This window comes from Sminthopsis crassicaudata, chromosome 2 (genome assembly GCF_048593235.1).
Source record: "Sminthopsis crassicaudata isolate SCR6 chromosome 2, ASM4859323v1, whole genome shotgun sequence".
Classification (NCBI taxonomy): domain Eukaryota; kingdom Metazoa; phylum Chordata; class Mammalia; order Dasyuromorphia; family Dasyuridae; genus Sminthopsis; species Sminthopsis crassicaudata.
In genome coordinates, this window is record NC_133618.1 from 364049480 (window position 1) to 364067981 (window position 18502).

General features: G+C 35.8%; 1 protein-coding gene across 6 annotated transcripts in view; it reads right to left on the bottom strand.

Moving 5' to 3' along the window:
• KIF3A (kinesin family member 3A) overlaps positions 1–17980 on the bottom strand; it is a 74859-nt gene extending 56879 nt beyond the window's left edge. For 5 of the 6 annotated variants that reach the window (XM_074290991.1, XM_074290990.1, XM_074290989.1 and 2 more), the window contains exons 1-7: positions 17185–17566; positions 13181–13454; positions 11024–11168; positions 4831–4915; positions 3522–3627; positions 2010–2149; positions 1581–1778 (exon numbers count right to left, since the gene is read on the bottom strand). In XM_074290991.1, the coding sequence (XP_074147092.1) occupies positions 1581–1778; positions 2010–2149; positions 3522–3627; positions 4831–4915; positions 11024–11168; positions 13181–13454; positions 17185–17517 (1281 nt within the window). In that variant the 5' untranslated portion in view covers positions 17518–17566. The other variant, XM_074290992.1, reaches the window with a different exon arrangement.
• Positions 17981–18502: the final 522 nt, after the last annotated feature.

An 18502-nucleotide genomic window follows, 5' to 3' on the forward strand; every position in this document is an offset into this window, starting at 1 on the left:
GAAAAACACAAAAAGATAAAGATGAATAATCATAAAGACCTAAAGCATAAACTGTTTACATTCTAAAATTCAAAGACAATATATGTGATCTCTATGAATGCTATGATCTATACATAACCAAACTTCACTTTCACATATGACATTCCGTTTTCTTTTTAATATACTGAAATACTTGTTTTGTGATGATCAAGTTCAAAACAAAAAGAATGCCAATACTGACATGGTTTAGTTCTTCTAAAGGACTTAAAGTGTTCCTTCCAAAGAGAATCTCTTAACAATCCCTTAACCTGAGGTTCACAGACCACCCATGGATAGATACTTATGCAGTCTATGAAATTTTATGGAAAAAAATTTACAAGTACTTCAGCAAATAATTGGCTTTGTTTATAATTTTTTATCTTTTTATTAATTTGAAAATGTTATTATTCAAAAAGGGATTCAAGAGTGTGTCATTCCATGACACAAGATTAGAAATCCTTATGTTAAAAGCATCCTTATAGTCACAGGAAAAAATTGCTACATTTAGAGCACCAATTTACTAATAAGGTTTATAGACTAGAGAATGGATTTCACAGGAACAAAGTGAGGAAATTCCCTCTGTTCTGAATTACCCAGATGAGCAAATTAAATCTACCAAGGCAGGTCAAGGCCTTTATAAATTAAATCTTGAGAGAGTTGTCTAAAGAAGGGAGAAGTTAAAGTTATTTGCAAAAGGTTTCAAAGCATGTGTCAAAAGCCAGGCTTTACTGGCTTCAAGACTAGCTTTCTGTCCCCTGGGCCATACTGCCTACCCCTCTGTTTATGGATGTTTTAAAAACAGTGATTCTTCATAGCTCTTTTTAAGCCATTCTACCATCATTATTATGGAAGGGGGATTTACAGGACTGAGGACCATATTAATTATTTTCTGCTTTATGAGTAGCCGTTGCCAAAGAACTGTCCATTAACTAATGACAAATTTATTCATGATGTACGTACTAGATTGTTCTTCCAAGAGATTCTATCACTAAGATCATATAAAAGTCAGTGTAGAACATACTAGAACTTATGCTTTGTTGTCATATTCTTTAAGAAGTTACCCTATGTTCACTTCAACAGCACATATACTAAAAGATTACCATGCACCACACAAGGATGACATGAAAATTCAAGACACACTCCATATTTCTTTTCTTTTTCTTGCTTTTTATCCTTTGGAACATGGCTAATGTGGAAATTTGTTTTATAAAACTCTATATACATATAACGAATTCTATTCTTTGTATTCTTAATGGCTAGGAGAGGAATATAGAAAGAAAATTTGGAACTAAAAATTAAATTAAATTTAGAAAACAACAACAAAAAAAAAAAGTACACTACACCAAGAACTTAAATCTCCAAGTCATGAGGAGAGAATGAGATTAGACTCTGTCACTATTATCAATAGATGTAGCGAGTTTCACAAAGATTGAACACATGGTTAAAAAGGGGGGGGGGGGGAATACATTTATTCACCTGTTCTAAAATGAAATTCACTACTGAATCAAAAAGTTATGTATAAATCAGCACTGAGTAAAACTAATCAATCATCTCGTTCTTACCATCATGGTCTTTGAGTTTCCTCCTAAAGAATCCTGAAGAAGACGAGTCAATTTTGAATTTCGATAGGGTACATGAGTGCTTTTTCCATCAACCAAGGCAGAAATGACATTACCCAGAGTAGAGAGTGAAAGATTAATTTTTGTTGCTTCTTTCAGTCGCTGTCCAGTAGCTCCAGTTTTAGCCTGTCTTTCTGAACCCTAGTGAAAAGAAAGGAGTTAAGATGAAATAACATAGTAAATTCAGGAGAAAAAAGAAATTTAAAAATTATCCACTGAAAAATTAAGTGAACAAAAATCTGAAAAATTTAATTAGTAAATTATGTCACTGAGTCTTTTCATTTGTTTAAAGAATTTTGAAAATTAAAGTGGAAATGATTCATTAAAATTACTAGAGTAAAATTTCCTCTCAATCAGCATCTTAATACTTACAGCAAGATCTACAAGGTGTAGTTTGCCCATCCGAACATGCATATTTCCATCAATACCTTTTTCACTACATTCAATGGTAATTGTAAATATAGCATGGGAACGGGAACTGTGTTCATTCATATTGGTTGCACCAACCGAACCTTTAATATAAAAAGAAAATCACAAAAAAAGGTAATGTTCAAATTAATCTCAAAAACACAAATAAAGTGATTAATAACTTAAAATGCATAATTTTATTAGATATATAGCAAAACAAATTTCCAAATTACCCAGAGAACAATAGATTTATATTATCATTATTAGAAATCTGTCAAGGGTTTTGATGTTCATTATGAAAAAATCTGTTCTACCATTCATGTTTGAAGTAAACATTTGAAACAAAATAATTTTAATCACAAATGTGATTCATTGTTCATCAAAGTGTCAAAGTTTAAAAAGTTATGTTATACATAAAAATTCAACATCCCAACTAATTAAGCTATGCTTTTAAAACGTATTAAGATTATGTTCCTTTTACCCAAAAGAAACAATATCATTCTAAGATCCCATTTCATAAACTCAGGGAGAAGTAACCTATAAGAAGATATAACAAAACTTAAGAAAAACAAATGCTAAGCATTTAACCAAAGGCTTACTTATTACACTATTTTACTATAAAATGGAAATGACATTTAGTATCCCAAATACCTAAACACCTAGCACCTGCAGAACACAAACTTTTGGCAGTTCTTATGTCAATCTGGAGAGGATTACATTTATAGACCAGAATCAATTGTCTGTCTAGGAAACAATGTAATTAAATCAGTCTTAGTATAACAAATCATTAAGCTACCTACTAAAACACAGAGGAATTGGGATTTGATAAAGAGAATACTCAAACCAGATGAAGTCACAGATGTCTGAGGTATTAAGGAAGGCAAGTATTTGATTTATGCCATAAAATGAGAATCTAATAAGGTGCTATTATTTCCTGGTCTACAGTCATTTCACAGACTAATGTACACATAGAGCAAAATGTAAACTTACATTCTACATAGTAATGAATTGGATTTTCTTTAAAGCAAAACAATGTAAATATTGGCATTCTCAATTTTTAAAATTAAATGTCTACCTTTAATAATAAAATGGCTTTAATTTTAAATTGAAACTATTATTTAAGCAGAAAATGGAAAATTTTAAAAGCATTGATATTGATTTCATGTACAAATTTCATAAATTATCTTTTGTTATCTTTCTTTTTTTGATATTGCAATTATATGGAAGTTTTAAAGGTATATCATGATTTGTATATAATAAAATAAGACTTAAGACAGAAAAGAATCTGTCCCCTCTTTTACTCAAATATTTTGGTCACTGCTAGATATTCCTAAACAACTACAAAAAGAATTGTTAGGAAATCTCAAAATCATGTCTCTTTTACATGCTATCAAGTTGTGACATAATTTAATACCTTCACACTAAACTAATCTACTCAATATTAAAAATTTATTGCTAATTAAGGACTATACTTACGATTTTTGTGGCCTAATGTCATAATTCTATCCATATCATCTGCATTATTTACTACATAAGCTGACAGATCTTTGATGTAAACTCCCACATCAGGTCTTTCCTTAACCTAAAAGATAAGAAGATTATACTCTGATAATATGATACTTTCTAAAACTGAAAGATAAGATTAATATGATAATATGTAATACTTTCTAAATCAATATTCCTTGTATTTACTTACTTACAGATTACTATAGCAATGATATAATGTCAGTATAAGTATTTATAATAATCCTTAGTAGGAGAAAAATAATTTTTAACCTACCTACCTATCCCTTCATTAGCTTGTGCTTTATTCTAAAAAAAAAAAAAGGTGAGCTGAATAAAAGAAAAATAAGAAGTATGTTGGCCTACTTTGGAAGACTTGAATATTACACAGCTGGCTATTTCTTACTCATTTGAGAATAGATTTTTTTTTAACCACCATCATAGTTATGATATAAGAGAAAGCACTCCCTCATTTTATGTAAGAATGTTGACTTCATCTAGTCAACATTCATAATTTGGTCCAATATAATACAAGCAAGTGGGACAGGCAAATGGTAAAATGATTTGATTTTACACAATCTTATGTTATTACTGAAAACAAATTGGGCAGTCCATCCATTATAGAACAACAATTATTAGCTATGAAAAGTATAGTATTCACAAGGAAATGATATGAGACATTATTTTAACAAATCTGATCTGTGACTATTAGGCCAAGTGAGAAACATTCTTTCCAAATGAAAAGGAATTTAAATAGTTTACAGGATAAAATAAAATGCCAGAAGTTATTATAAAACTAGAGCAAAACAAATAAGAAAACATTATTATAATATCTTTTCAATTTTAACAAATATAGTTTCAAATGATTTTGAATACTGTTTGTAAAGGGAATTAAGCTAGATTAAACTGAAAACAATTATACAGGTCAGTACAATATCATAAGCTGAATTTTAAACTAAAACACTAAAACTCTTTATACTAAAGTAGCTAAAACTTTAATTTATTTAATTGTCCTCTTAAAACTTAGCAAAAGAAAGATGCTTGGCATCATCAAAAGAACACTAGACCTAGAGTAAGGAAACCTGAGTTGGAGTCCCAACTCTCTTATTAAATATATGATCTAGAGAAAATCATTTGACTTTTTTGTATCTAATTTTCCTTATCTCCTTTATCTCATACAGGGATTTCTGATGGCTCCCTTTAGCTTTAACATCGTGACAGTATAATTCTGTGGAAAGATCATTCTTACCTGAGAATATTAAGATTTTCAAAGTATCCTCACCTCTAATCTCTGTGTCTGATCCTTTCCTAGAAGGTCACGCACTTCTTCATTATAAATTTCCAAATAAGATACTCGAACCAAAAATCTAAAAATAAATTTTTTAACATGTAAAAAATCTGATTTCCTTTTTGTTTTCTCTATTTCCTACAAATACTTAATATTTCTTGGGTCACTGCAATCTGACTTCCAACACTTTCTAACAAAAAGGTTAACTATGATACGATCTCAACTGCTAAATCCAATTATCTTCTCATTCCCCATGCTTTCCTGCTACATCTAACATTGCTGAATATCCTCTTCTCCCAGTTATTCTCCTAAAATTTCTTGATTCTGCTTTCTTTTGGCTATCTGCCTGACCTCTCTTTTTCTCTTTCTCAATGATCTCATCAACTACCAGAAATCCTGATACAGTATTAAAAGAAGCCAATGACAGGAAGCCCAATCTCCCTTCTTCCCAATTAATGAATAAACATTTTAAAATGCCTAACTTGTGCCAAGCACTAAGCTAAACTCTGGAGATAAAACAAACAGTTCCTGCCTTCAAAAAGTTTACCTTCTAATGAAAAAGATGTATTTTAGAAGGGAGAACATTAGCAACCAGGGAGATTAAGAAAGATTTTTTTTGGTAGAAGATGACTTGAGTCTTGATTAAAACCAGGAATTTCTAAGAGGTGAAGATAAAGAAGGAATGTATTCCAGGTTAGGCGTATAGGCCAATATGGCTAGATTGTAGAGTTAACAGAGAGGACATAATATGTACTAGAAAGGTAGGAATGAGCCACATTGTGAAGAACCATTATTATTAAACGCAGAACAATTTATATTTGGTCCTAAATATAATTTCATTTTAGAAAAATCCACAGCTATGTGGAGGATAATTGGAGTGGAAAGAGACCTGAGATAAATAGAACAAATTAAAAGGTTTTTCTACACTGAGTGGACTACATAGAGAAATGATATTTATGAGATATATCATGTTAAGTCAATAAATATTTACTGAATATTGTACACCAAGCACTGTGCACTGAGAATACACAAAAGAAGCAAAAGACACAATCCTTATCCTCAAAGAGCTCACAATCTAATGGGAGAGAAAACAAAAAAGTATGTACAAACTATAAAGAGGATGACTAGAAAATTAAAAGAGGGAAAAGCACTAAAATTATAAAAGTTTAGGAAAGGCTTCATGTGGAATTTTAATTAGGACTTAAAGGAAGTCACAGAAGTCAAAACGTGGAGATGAGGAGGAAGAACACTCCAGATGTAGAGGACAGCCCATGAGAAAATCCCTAAGCTAGGAAATATTTATGGGAACAACCAGGAGGGCAATGTTAGTAGCTAGAAGAGAATTTGCCAGCAAGTGAAATGTAAGAAGCTGGGTCTGAATTACAAAAGGCTTTGGAGCAAAAGGCACTGGAAAACTAGGAGCTTGCCTGGAGGCCATAAAGAGTCATAAGAGTTTTTTCCGGAGGGAAGAGGTTGAGAGGGGAAGACATGGAGATAAGAACAAGATCTGGTGGTTGACTGGATATGAGGATACAGTAAGAAGAGCTGAAGATAACACTGGCATTTCAAACATAGGAGCCTAGAAAGATAGTGATGCTATGAAAATGTGATAGAAGGATGTGTTTGGAAATGGCAAGGAGGAGAGAGGTAGAACAGGAGAAGAAAAAAAAGACATGCTGAATTTGAGATTCATACATAATATCTGATTCAAAATATTCATCTAGTTAGTTGGGAAAAGGTAGAGACAAATGGTGGAGTAGAAGAGCAGCACTTCAACTGAACTTTCCCAAATTTCCTTCCAAACAACTCTAAAATAATATCTCAAAATGAATTACAGAACAACCCAACCAACAAAAGGTTGAAAGAAACAATTTTCCAGTCCAAAACAATTTAGAAGGCTGTCAGAAAAGGTCTATTTCACCAGAGTGGTGGTCAAGCCTGGATTATGCTTGAAGCTTAGGACAATGCCTCCTCCACCCTAGAAAAACAGCCCAACTTCCATTCAAGAAATAAAATGGAAAAATGAGCTAACAACAACAAAAAGAACTAGGTTATAACAAGTTACTATGTTAACAGGGAAAATAAAGATACAAACCCGGAAGAAAACAATGATGTCAAAGCCATACAGACAAATCTTCAAAGAAAACTGTGAATTGGTTACAAACCCAACAAGAATTAATGATAGAGCTCAAAATGGATTTTTAAAATCATATAACAAAGATAAAGGAAAAATTAGGAGAAAAAATAAAATGATGCAAAAAAATTATGAAAAGATTGTTGATAGTTTGGGAGAAGAGGTACAAAAAAAATACTAAAGAAAATGATACTTTAAAAATAGAATTGGCCAAATAGTAAAAGAGACACAAAAAATGCACTGAAGAGAACTACCTGAAAAACAGAATTGGACAAATAGAAAAAGAAGTACTAAAGTTCACTGAAAAAAATCCCTTAAAAATTAGAATAGGGCAAGTGAAAGCTAATAATTCCATAAGACATTAAGAAAAATTCAAATAAAATCAAAAGAATGAAAAAAATAGTAGAAAATGTGAAGTATTTCAGTGGAAAAACAACTGACCAGGAAAATAGATCCAGTAAAGATAATATAAGAATTATTGGACTACCTGAAGACCATGATCAAAAAAAGAACCTAGGTATCTTTTAAAGAAATTATCAGGTACATTGTTGATGGAACTGTGAACATATTCTGGAGAACAATTTGGAACTATACTCAAAAAGTTATCAAACTGTGCATACCCTTTGATCTAGCAATGTTTCTACTGGGATTATATCCCAAAAAGATCTTAAAGGAGGAAAAGGGATCCACATGTGCAAAAGATGTTTGTGGCAGCCCTCTTAGTGGCAAAAAACTGGAAACTGAGTGAATGGATGAATAAATTATGGTATATGAATGCTATGGAATACTATTGTTCTGTAAGAAATGACCAACAGGATGATTTCAAAGAGGCTTGGAGAGAACTACATGAATTGATGCAAAGTGAAATGAGCAGAACCAGGGCATCATTATACATGGCAACAAGAAGACTATATGACGATCAATTCTGATGGATGTGGCTCTCTTCAACAATGAGAGGATTCAAACCAGTCCCAATTGTTCAGTAATGAAGAAAGCCATTTACACCTAGAGAGAGAACTATGGGAACTGAGTGTGGACCACAACATAGCATTTCCACTCTTTCTGTTGTTTGCTTGCATTTTGTTTTCTTTCTCAGTTTTTCTTTTCCTTCCTTCTTGATCTGATTTTTCTTGTGCAGCAAGATAACTGTATAAATATGTATATAAATACTGGATTTAACATGTATTTAAACATATTTAACATGTATTGGACTATCTGCCAGCTGGGGAAGTGGGGGGGAAGAAGGGGGACATTTGTAACAAAAGATTTTGCAAGGGTCAATGTTGGAAAAATTGCCCATGCATATGCTTTATAAATAAAAAGCTTTAATTAAAAAAGAAAGAAAGAAAGAAAGAAACTATCAGAGAAATCTGCTGGTAACCTAGAAGCAGAGGGTAAAATAGAAATTGAAAGAAACAATTCACAATGTGAAAGTGTTAAAGAAAGTATGAAAGGAAGAACTTTTATAGTAGCCCAAACCAATAAAATAGATATTAACCATTGATTAGATTAAAAAAAAAAAGAAAAGAAAAGAAATCCAAATTACCAGTATGAAACTGAAAAAGGTGAATTCACCACCTAAGCAATAAGTAGGAGCTATTTTGCCCAACTGTGTGCCAATAAATCTGATTAAGTGAAACAGATGACTAATTACATATGGTTTTACTTGATAAAGCAAATGATTAGAGGTCTTGGGAAAAGAAAAAATAACGTTAGAATTCTACCATTGTAAAGGGCTGAAACTTTAAAAGGTGTGCTTGAACCAAACAACTGAACACTTAAGGCTAATTACCTATTGGATATATTTGGAAAATGGCCCTTCTCACTGTTCCATGCTGATTCGTTGTTTAGTGTATACAGATAATTGCAGGTAAGGATTAGGGATGGGGTGAGAGAGGTGAGAGAACTTCACTTAGCAGCAGGACCAGGAGGAGAGAGGTTGGTGGAGAGCTTGTGGCAGCTTATCTGTCTCCTTCACTTCTTCCCCTGAAGACTAAGGACTTTTATTTATCCTGACTGGCTGTTCCTGAGGCCTCCAGGGAGTTAGTCCAGACTTTACATATCATTAACAAATTTCCCTTCTTTTTAGACTTTTTCTTTTCATATTCCTTTCATTTTCTGATACTCACAGAGATTTGGCTCCCCTCAAAAGATACATCTCTGGCCATCCTCTAGGATATACTTTCACACAATTAAGGAAAAGGAGGCACACTTTTGCTACTAACATTTATTGAACAGCCTCTGATCCTCTGAGATTAGCTTCACCCACATTTATCATCTTATGCAGATACTAATGGCAATTATCTATCAGCCCCTAAGTCATTCTCCCTCCTTTTTTGAAGAAGTCAATGCATAGCACACAGTCTCTGGTCATCAGATTCTGCCCTTATATTAGGGAACTTCAATATGTAAGTTGATGTTCTCACAAACATCCTGGCTTCCCAATTCTTCTATCTTTTCAACTTCCATTATCTTCAATTGTAATCCACCTCATTTATATGAGGACAGATCCAGCATTCCCCATAAGTGTTCCACTTCCACAATGAAAAACTATGAAAATCCTCTATCTGACCATGACCTCCTATTTTTCTCTGTTTTATTTCTTCTAAACCTATTCTTTATCTGTCCTCCATTCCTCAGTAAGCTCACCCATTCCATCACCTTGGCTCTGACTTCACTTTCCTCTCTTTCCAATCTTGATTTTATGGTAAACAATTCAAATATACATGATCCTCTACCCCCTTACCAAAGTTTAACTAAGATGCCTTTGCTCCTATTCAAATGAAGCTTAAGAAGGCCAGAATAAGTCACACACGGGGCTACTAAAAATTTATTATCTCTATTCTTTTTACAAAGCAAACCTTTTACTCTTACTTAACTTTTACATTCTAAAACTTCTCTTTTCACTTCTAACCTCCTGCATACTTTCTCCCTCTCAGAAGACTGCTTATCATACTTTACTGAAAAAACTGAGGCCATCTGCCATGAACTACTACCTTTTTTCCTCTTACTCTAAATCTCAAAATTCCTTGTTATCATTCCTCCCCTCACTTTCTTCTCTTTTATTCCAGTCTCATATGAAGAGATAAAACCCTTTTACAGGTGAAGGTCAATCCTTTTATTTACCAACTTGGTCTCATTTTCCCATCTTTTCCAGTAGCCTGTCCCTACAATCACTTCTTCTTTCTCTCCCTAAACTTCATTCTTTCCCTATTCACCAGTTCCTTTCAAGATATCTATCAACATGGTTTATCCTTAAAAACCCTTCAAAATTTTCCTACTCCCAAAAGTCATCATCCCACAGCTCCATATAAACTACAAAAAATTGTCTACATTTGTTGCCTCTACTTCCTCTCCTCTCATTCCTCAAGTCTTTGCAAACTGGCTTCTCAGCATTATTATATCAACTGAAATTACTCTCTTCAAAGTTACCAATAATCTAATTGTCAAATCCAACAGCATTTTCTGTCTTCTTTATTCTTGATCTACAGCATTTCCATGGCCACTCTTTCCTCTGGTTTTTCATGACATTACTAATTTGGTTCTGTCCTCAGTCTTTTGGCTCAGGATCCTCACCCAATTCAAGTCTTCTTAACTTCTCAATTAAATCATTGCAATTACCTAATTGCTATAACTGCCTCTAGGATCTCCCACCTCCAATGGATCCTCCACAGAACTGTCAAATTGATATTCCTAAAACACAAGCCTATATAACTCCCCTGCTCAAGAAGTTACAGTGGCTTCCTATTGGAATACAAATTCCAGCTTAAAATTCCCTTACAATCTGGCTTTACCTATCTTTTCAGACTGATTTCATATTAATCTTCTTCATTCTCCTGTATTTGATGATCTATCTCCCAAATGCCTGGCACTTTAGTAAGACTTAACATATGGTGGCAAAATTGAAGGCCAAATACTTGAAAAAATAATCATGTTACCACCAAGTACAATGGCATTTATGAATGACAACCTCAACATCTATTTATATTTTTTAAATTATTTTACTTAAAAATAAGCAAGTAAATGTGGAAAAATGGTCTTTTTCATTTTTACCTTGTATCTCCCTCTGCTTTTGCAATATGACCAAATATATGAGCAAATGAATTTGGGATAATTCCTCTAAGTTCAGGTACAGCTCGTACACCTTCCATGGTAAATGTTTTTCCAGTTCCAGTCTGTCCATATGCAAATATAGTACCTGAAATAGAAAGAATTTACTCCAAACATAATCAAATTTTAAATCAATCATTATTTTATTAAGTATCTAATGTATATAGAACATTTCATTAGGCACTGAAGGAAATATATTACCTAAGTAAGATAAGTTCTCTGCATTCAGGAAACTTACAATATGGTATAATACTTCACACGATTAATAAACATTTATAAACTAAGTCCCTATTACTTGCCAAGCAATGTGCAAGCATCTGTTGGTGGGTCATTCTTGCTAACACTAGCCATATTACCAAAGAGGACATCTTGAACAGGCAAATTCCTGAAGATGAAAATCAATGTCATTCTCAGACAGAGCCTCATTCAAAGCTTTATAGTACATTTCAAAAGGCTTTACTTTAGTTGCAATATTGACTGAAGCAAAAGTCACCACTATTCTTGGTTCATATGGCCAACAAAAGATAGTACCTAGTCTACCAATCTTGTAGATATTTTGGAGGACAGATCACAAGGACTTGTCAGTTGGTCAAACTGATAGCAAGACACAATCAATCCAAAGTTTCAAGTAGCTACCCTTACAAGAGATATTCCATTCCTTGAACCTAAACATATTAAAGTTTGATTCCAGTATGTCACTACCATTCTAACCTGAAACTAACACAAAAATCAGTGTTTGGGTTGTAGCTGATTTTTTTTTACTGAAAATACTTATTTGATAATTTCCTCATCTCCTTTTTGATCATAGGGAGGCCTGGTAGAGTTCATTTTATCATCAACAATGAGATGTCTCACACCTAGTGTACACACCAGAAGGGCATGCTGAAAGGTCTTACAATCCTTTGAGACACTACCTTCAAATTTAACCCAGCAACAACAATCAGGACAGTAACTAGAGATATGTTTGCAACTGTGTTCTTGATAAAGACCATCAATGATAGTCACATAAAACTTGCTAGTCTTAAATTTCCAGAGAGAGATATCAATGTCGATACCACTCTCATGTTCAGCCTTCAGTTTATGCATGAGTAGGTATATTTGAAAGAGTTGTTTCTCATCTCAGCTGCCTCTTTTTCAACAACTTTCTTAATCTCATCATATTTATTTATGGACTTATATTGATCAATGATCATGAATTTCTCAGTCTATTTGTCCAATAGTGATCAAACTTATGTTTTTGTCTTACCCATTTTTGTTAGCTTTATCTAAAATTTTCATGACACCTGTGTTCTAGTGGCAAACCTATTGTGGGAGAAAAACCCCCACTAAAATACTTTTCAAGCATTGTTCATAACTTAGTAGTATGATAGTAATGCAATTTTTACTGAAGCATCTTTCCCACTATCTCTAAATGAAATAGGTTCAAATGAAATAAAAAATTCTTCAACTTGTTCTATGATAACATTACCAAAAAAAATACTAAGCAGATATAAAGTAAGATAGTAGGTGAAATATTGGTAGGAAATTATTATAATACTTCAAATCAGTATGCCCAATGATAATACAAAAATAACTAATATTTAGATGTAGAATGAATCACAATTTTTTTTCCAAATAGATGTATCTATTTGTTTTCTTCAGGATAATTCCAGAATCTTAGCATTTTCTTTATACATAAAGCAATGATTACTACTTTCAAGATTACTATTAACACTTATCAGCTAAAGAAACTAAGTCACCCAAGAAGTTTATTATCTAACATAGGAAAATCAGTTGAGGATTATATTCTATGCATGATCCACAATATTGATAATCTAAATGTGACTAATATAAAATACAATATACTAATGTGAGGGACATGAGTTTTTATTTTTTCTTATTTATTAGGCAACTTGATATATTTATAGGACTAGTATATATGTAAGCGAGAATTTAATTAATTGTTGAATAATAATATGAATTGAATAATAATATGCTGGGTTAACAAACTAAACTCAACAGATAAAAAAAATCCTTTTATAATGCTCAAATACAATTTCAAGCATCTATGTTTTAAAAATTGAAAATCATCTTAATTCAAAAGTGAAATGAGGTTATTACCATTGTAGCCTTCTAGAACAGAATCAATAATGGGTCTTGCTGTTAAGTTATAAACATCAAGTTGTTTACTTTCTGGTCCAAAAACTGTATCAAACGTAAATGTCTTTGGAGGTTCATTTGAAGAATCTGTTTTATGCACTGTAATAGTTCCTCTCATCTCATCCACAGTAACAGACAATTTGTAGCACATTGCCTTTTCTCTTTCATTGAAGGGTCGACATCGAACAACAACCTTGACATTGTCACAGCTTTCAGGCTTCTCTGATTTATTGATCTAATAATCAAAAGAAAACCGAAAAGAAAAACAAAAACAATAACCAACATTAATCTTTACACACCTTAAAATAATTTTCAATGAGACACTTTCTTGTCATTAAGATGTTTCCCCACAAATATCATGCATGTATTTTCCAAATCTTGTTAGTTGAACTAAAAATAAAAATAGTTTGAGCACTCTCATTTTTTTATTCAAAAAGTGACTCTCTTCATCAGTGTCCTTGAACACTTAAGCTTCCTTCAAGATTCAGCTCAGACACCACCACCAAATGGAAACCAAATTCCTCTAGTTGTTAACATTCTTTCCCTCTCGAAATTATGTTTCATTTTCTCTCCTACCTTAGAAAGTAAGCTTTGATCAAGACTTTCAATTTTGTCTTTGTATACACAGCGGCAAGAATAAACATTTATTAAGTTTATACTACTACTTAATTCAAAAAAAAAAGTTTCTGGTCAAGATTTTTTAAAATTGCTGACATTTGAAAAGCAAATTACAGATAATCTTTAAAAAAAAAAAAATACACCGATGTGTCCTTTTAAATCTCAGTATTCTTTAGCCTCAAGCTCAAAGCTTTGTCTATCAGTCAATAAGCATTTATCAAGAACTTACTATATGCCAGACACTATGCTAAATGCTGAGGATACAGAAACCACCTTGCTGTCAAGAAAATCATGGTAAAATGGGCAAGACAACATGCTAATCATTAACAAACAAGATATTGATACAGAATAAATTGAAGATAAACAACAGAAGGAAGTTCCCTAACATTAAGAAAGTTTACAAAAAGCTTCTAGTGGGTGGTGAAATTTTAGCTGGAACTTGAAAGATGCTAAGAGGCAAAGAGGAAGGGGGACAAAATTCCAGGCTTCAGGGAAAGCCAATGAAAATACACTGATTTTAGAGATGGAATCCTACAGCATGAATCAGGACATCAAGATAATCATTTGTCAGTTTCTAGCAAAAAAAAAAAAAAAAAATCACACAACTACATAGTTTTGCGTGCACAAATATATGTGTGTGTGTGTTTTGTTTGTTTTGAAAACTAGGATTTTATTGGATAGGGAAGTCTGGAGAGTCAATGCAGGTAAGAGATGGCAAATTAAGAATCTCAGAATATTTCCAGGGGCACTGAATGATTAAATGACTTACCCAGAGTCACAAAGTTTGTTGACTTTAGAGAAATGGCTTATAAAGAAAGAGATCTGGAAAAACTTTTGAGGTCATCTAATATAATCTCTCTTTATCTTTCAATACTCTGTCTTGTGATATCACTACCAACTGAAATTGCATTCAAAGTTACAAAAGATCTATTAATTGCCAAATCTCATGGATTCCATACTTATTCTTCTTGATCTCCATCTATTGTTTGACATTTTTAGATAACCTCCTCCTCCTTATTTCTGGAATTTCTATTTCCCTTCTTACAAGTCAAGTCTCCTTTACACAGGATCAACAAACTTTATCCCATCCCTATACATGGATATATGTATTGCAAAGCTCTGTCCTTAGCCTATTTTCAATCATTTTCTCTCTAAATAAATTTTTATGAGTTTAATTACAAAATTTTCTTTATCTCTGAATAAAATTCCTCTCACACTCCTATCAACAAAAACCTCATCATCTTCCCTTTCTACAAGTTCCCAGATCTATATTTGCCTCTCCAAACTTCTCTTCCTACTGTATTATAAAGATGAAAATCACATCTTAAGCTCCTCCTCATGTCCAAACTTCAATATCACTGCCTGTTCTCTATTTTTCTGTTTCAGTCTCAGAAAGATACATTGGCTCTTTCTGACATCAGTCTCCTTTACTGGACCAACAACTTTGTCCCATCTCCTATGCTAGTGTATATAGCATTTATTATATATACACATATAAAAGTAAATACAAAATATATCTTCCTGATTCTTAAGCTAGCTCTCAATTTACTAAACCACGCTTCCATAAGATCACAGGATCATATACAGCTAATTTAGTTTCACATTATGCCAATTCTATTCCCAAACACAAAAGCAGGCAGGACTCCAGAGGCCCAGGTTTCCTGCAGGTTGTTGCAGCTGCAGCCAGAGTTCTTGATTCAGCTTCTAGGCTGCAGTGTCTCAGACACTGATGCCCCTCTGACTGCTGGGGCTAAAGATAAAAGAGGGGTTAATCATGATGCTAGAAGAGTACAAGAGTACAAGGTCTATGGAAGGGTCCATTTATTATATTGATAAGTAGTTATAAGTGGAAGGCACCTTAGACTAGTATAGTCTAGTATAATCCTCTCAATTTACAGATGAGAAAACTTGAGGCCCAGAGAAATCAAATGACTTGACCTTGATTCTGTGACTTCCAAGTTTTGTTCTAGAAGCTTAATATTCTAATGCATCATTTCTTCTACTTTCTCCCACAGTAAACACTGTAAAATTCAAAAAATTTATGTGGAATTCAATCCTTTAGTTTTCTCCACTTTCCAACCCTTCATTAAGAATTCAAGATTTTCCCTTTTAGGGTTAGCTGTGAAAATCAATGGCATAATTCCATTTTTTTTTCTTAATGGCATTTCCCCCCTGGTTAATTGTGATTCTGCTAGAGAACCCCTTTTCCATGCTAAAAACATAAGCATTTAGTTGGCTCTTAGAGTAATAAAATCTTTGCTCCTTAGGGGGAAAAGATTGAGGATTTCTCTTACACCATGCATATAGAGTGAAATGGTTATTCCATATCCAGTATCCTTAAGTCATTTCTGTGGCATTCATCCTAGAAAATTATAAATCTATTTCAGGAAAAATGAAGACTTCAAGTATTCTTAATTTTGGGGAAAAACAGTAATTGCTCATATTTAAATAGAGCATTAAAGTTAACAAAGTGCTTGACGTCTAGTTTCTCACTTAAGCCTAGATAAAAATGTCCAGTTACTGAATTTTTAGGAATCAAGAGCTTGCATTGAACATGATCCCAATCCCCTTGTTCAATCAAACTGATTGTGATTAAAGATAATGTAGCATCTACCCTAAGTTTAGCATTTTTACTATGTTGTGAAATACCAAGATGCACATGGTCCGATGAAATGAATCCTTCAAGCTACAGAACCTGAGCTTTAGCCCTAGCTCTGCCATTGCCTATCTCCTCATCAGTAAAATGAAAAGGGTGACCTAGACAACTTCTAAGGTCTTTTTTCAACTACTGATCTATGAGCTGAAAATCACGGAGAAATTTCAACAGTGCCGTTCTATGGCATACTCTTTTAGCAGATAACTGATTGGAAGTTAAAGAACAGTAGAAACCAGTTCCACAGCTAAAGAAGCAGTGACAGTCCTCTTTAGAACAGGGACTTGCCAGGAATTTGGGGATATGGCAGCAGCATCTGGTTCATCTTACTCTGGATAATACAAAGAAATCCTCAAAGGGGAAGTAATTGTACACGGGCCCTGAAAGTCATTAGGAGGCTCTGACCTTAAGACCCTGGGAACTTCGAGTTCCTAAGACCAGGAGGAGGACTGAGCCAGGTTCCTCTCACCCCGCCTCCCCCCATCTCCAGGACTGCGCCAAACCCCGCCCAGGCCAGCCCAGGGTCACCTCCAGCATCCCTTAAAGGCAGGAGGCCCCAAACCAGGCTTCGTTGGGAAACCTCGGGTGTTATCACAAAGAAGCCAGGCCGGCGCTGTCCCGCCCTCTGGTTCCGAGCCCAACCGAACCTCCATTCCGAAGGCCGGGCTGGGTTCGCCCTACCCTGAAGAGGCACCTGGGCTGAGCTGGGCCTCTCCCATCTACGAAGGAAGCAGCAGCTTGGTCTGGGGCTCTTTCGGCCTTCCCGAACGACCCCCCCAAAGAAGCGGTTGCTGCGACAGCAACCGCTACCGCTGCTGCCGCCGCCGCCGCCGCCGCCGCCCCGCCCGGGTCTCTCCCATCCTTCCCAGAGGAGGCCTCTGAGGAAGCTGCCGCTGGGGCCGGGGCCGAGCCTCCCTCGGTCTTCCCTGAGGGGACAGCGGAGAAAACCTCCGCCGAGGCCCGGGCCTAGGTGGGTGATGGAGCCCGACCCGGACCGCGGCCGCCCCTCCCCGCTCGGTGCCTCCATGGCAACGGCCCAGGCCGCCGGACGGGGCGGGGCGAGGATTCGGCTTCTTACCGGCATCTTGGCCTCGACAGCCCCGCGCGAGATGGCCGGTTCCCCCGCCCCTCCGCGCAGCTGAGCGAGACCTCGAGCTCCAGGGCAGAGAGTCGGGTCCGAGGTGCTCCTCCCTCTGCTGCCAGGCCAGAGGCTCTCGAGGCGAGGCGGTGGCCGGGACGCGCGTGCGCAGTCTAGGCTTCCTTCTCCTCCCCGCCAGACCGCCTTCTTCCCACGTTCCTTCGGATGCACCTGCGCACCGGCTCTCTCTCTTTCTCTCCCTCTCCTTTCTCTTTCCTTCCCTCTTTTAACGAATAAAAATATAAAATACAGGCCGCCCTCCTCCACAAACACTTCCTCAGGGTTGATCTCCTAGGACGCTCTGCGTCGTCCTGCACCCTAACAGCGGCGCGCCTTTGCCGCCACCTGGTGGGCACTGGACTGAGGCCGAGGTGGGCAGGGCCCCCGTGAGTATGGGGGGCGGGCCCTCGGAGCCTCCCTGGGTGTCAGTCTCTGCCCGGGTGTCTCAGCTTCCTTTTCGCCCTCTTCGGGGGTCGCTGTCGCCTCCTAGACCTGCCCTGACTGGCCCGCTAACCGAAAGGCGGGCCGGACGGGGTGTGACCTAGGGTCTTTCCTGGTGAGACCGACCCCTGCGGGTGTGGCCAGAGGAGACCAGGTCTGATAAAGCTCCAGTGAGCGGGCTGAGGGCTGCCTGGCCCCGCGGAGAGTGCGCCCTGCTCGAACCCAGCAGCCCCGCTTCACAGCTTCCCAGCAGTTTTTGCATCACAGACGAGAAAATTAGGATGGGCGGGCTGATGGAGCCTTTCTCTAAAAAGCCCCCAGAACTTCAGTGTGTGCTTGGTTTTCTGGCTCGTGCCAAGGTTGGAGGGTCTCAATGTTGGAGACCCCTGAAGGAGCTCCTTCAAATCGTCTATTTACACTACAGTCGCATCTG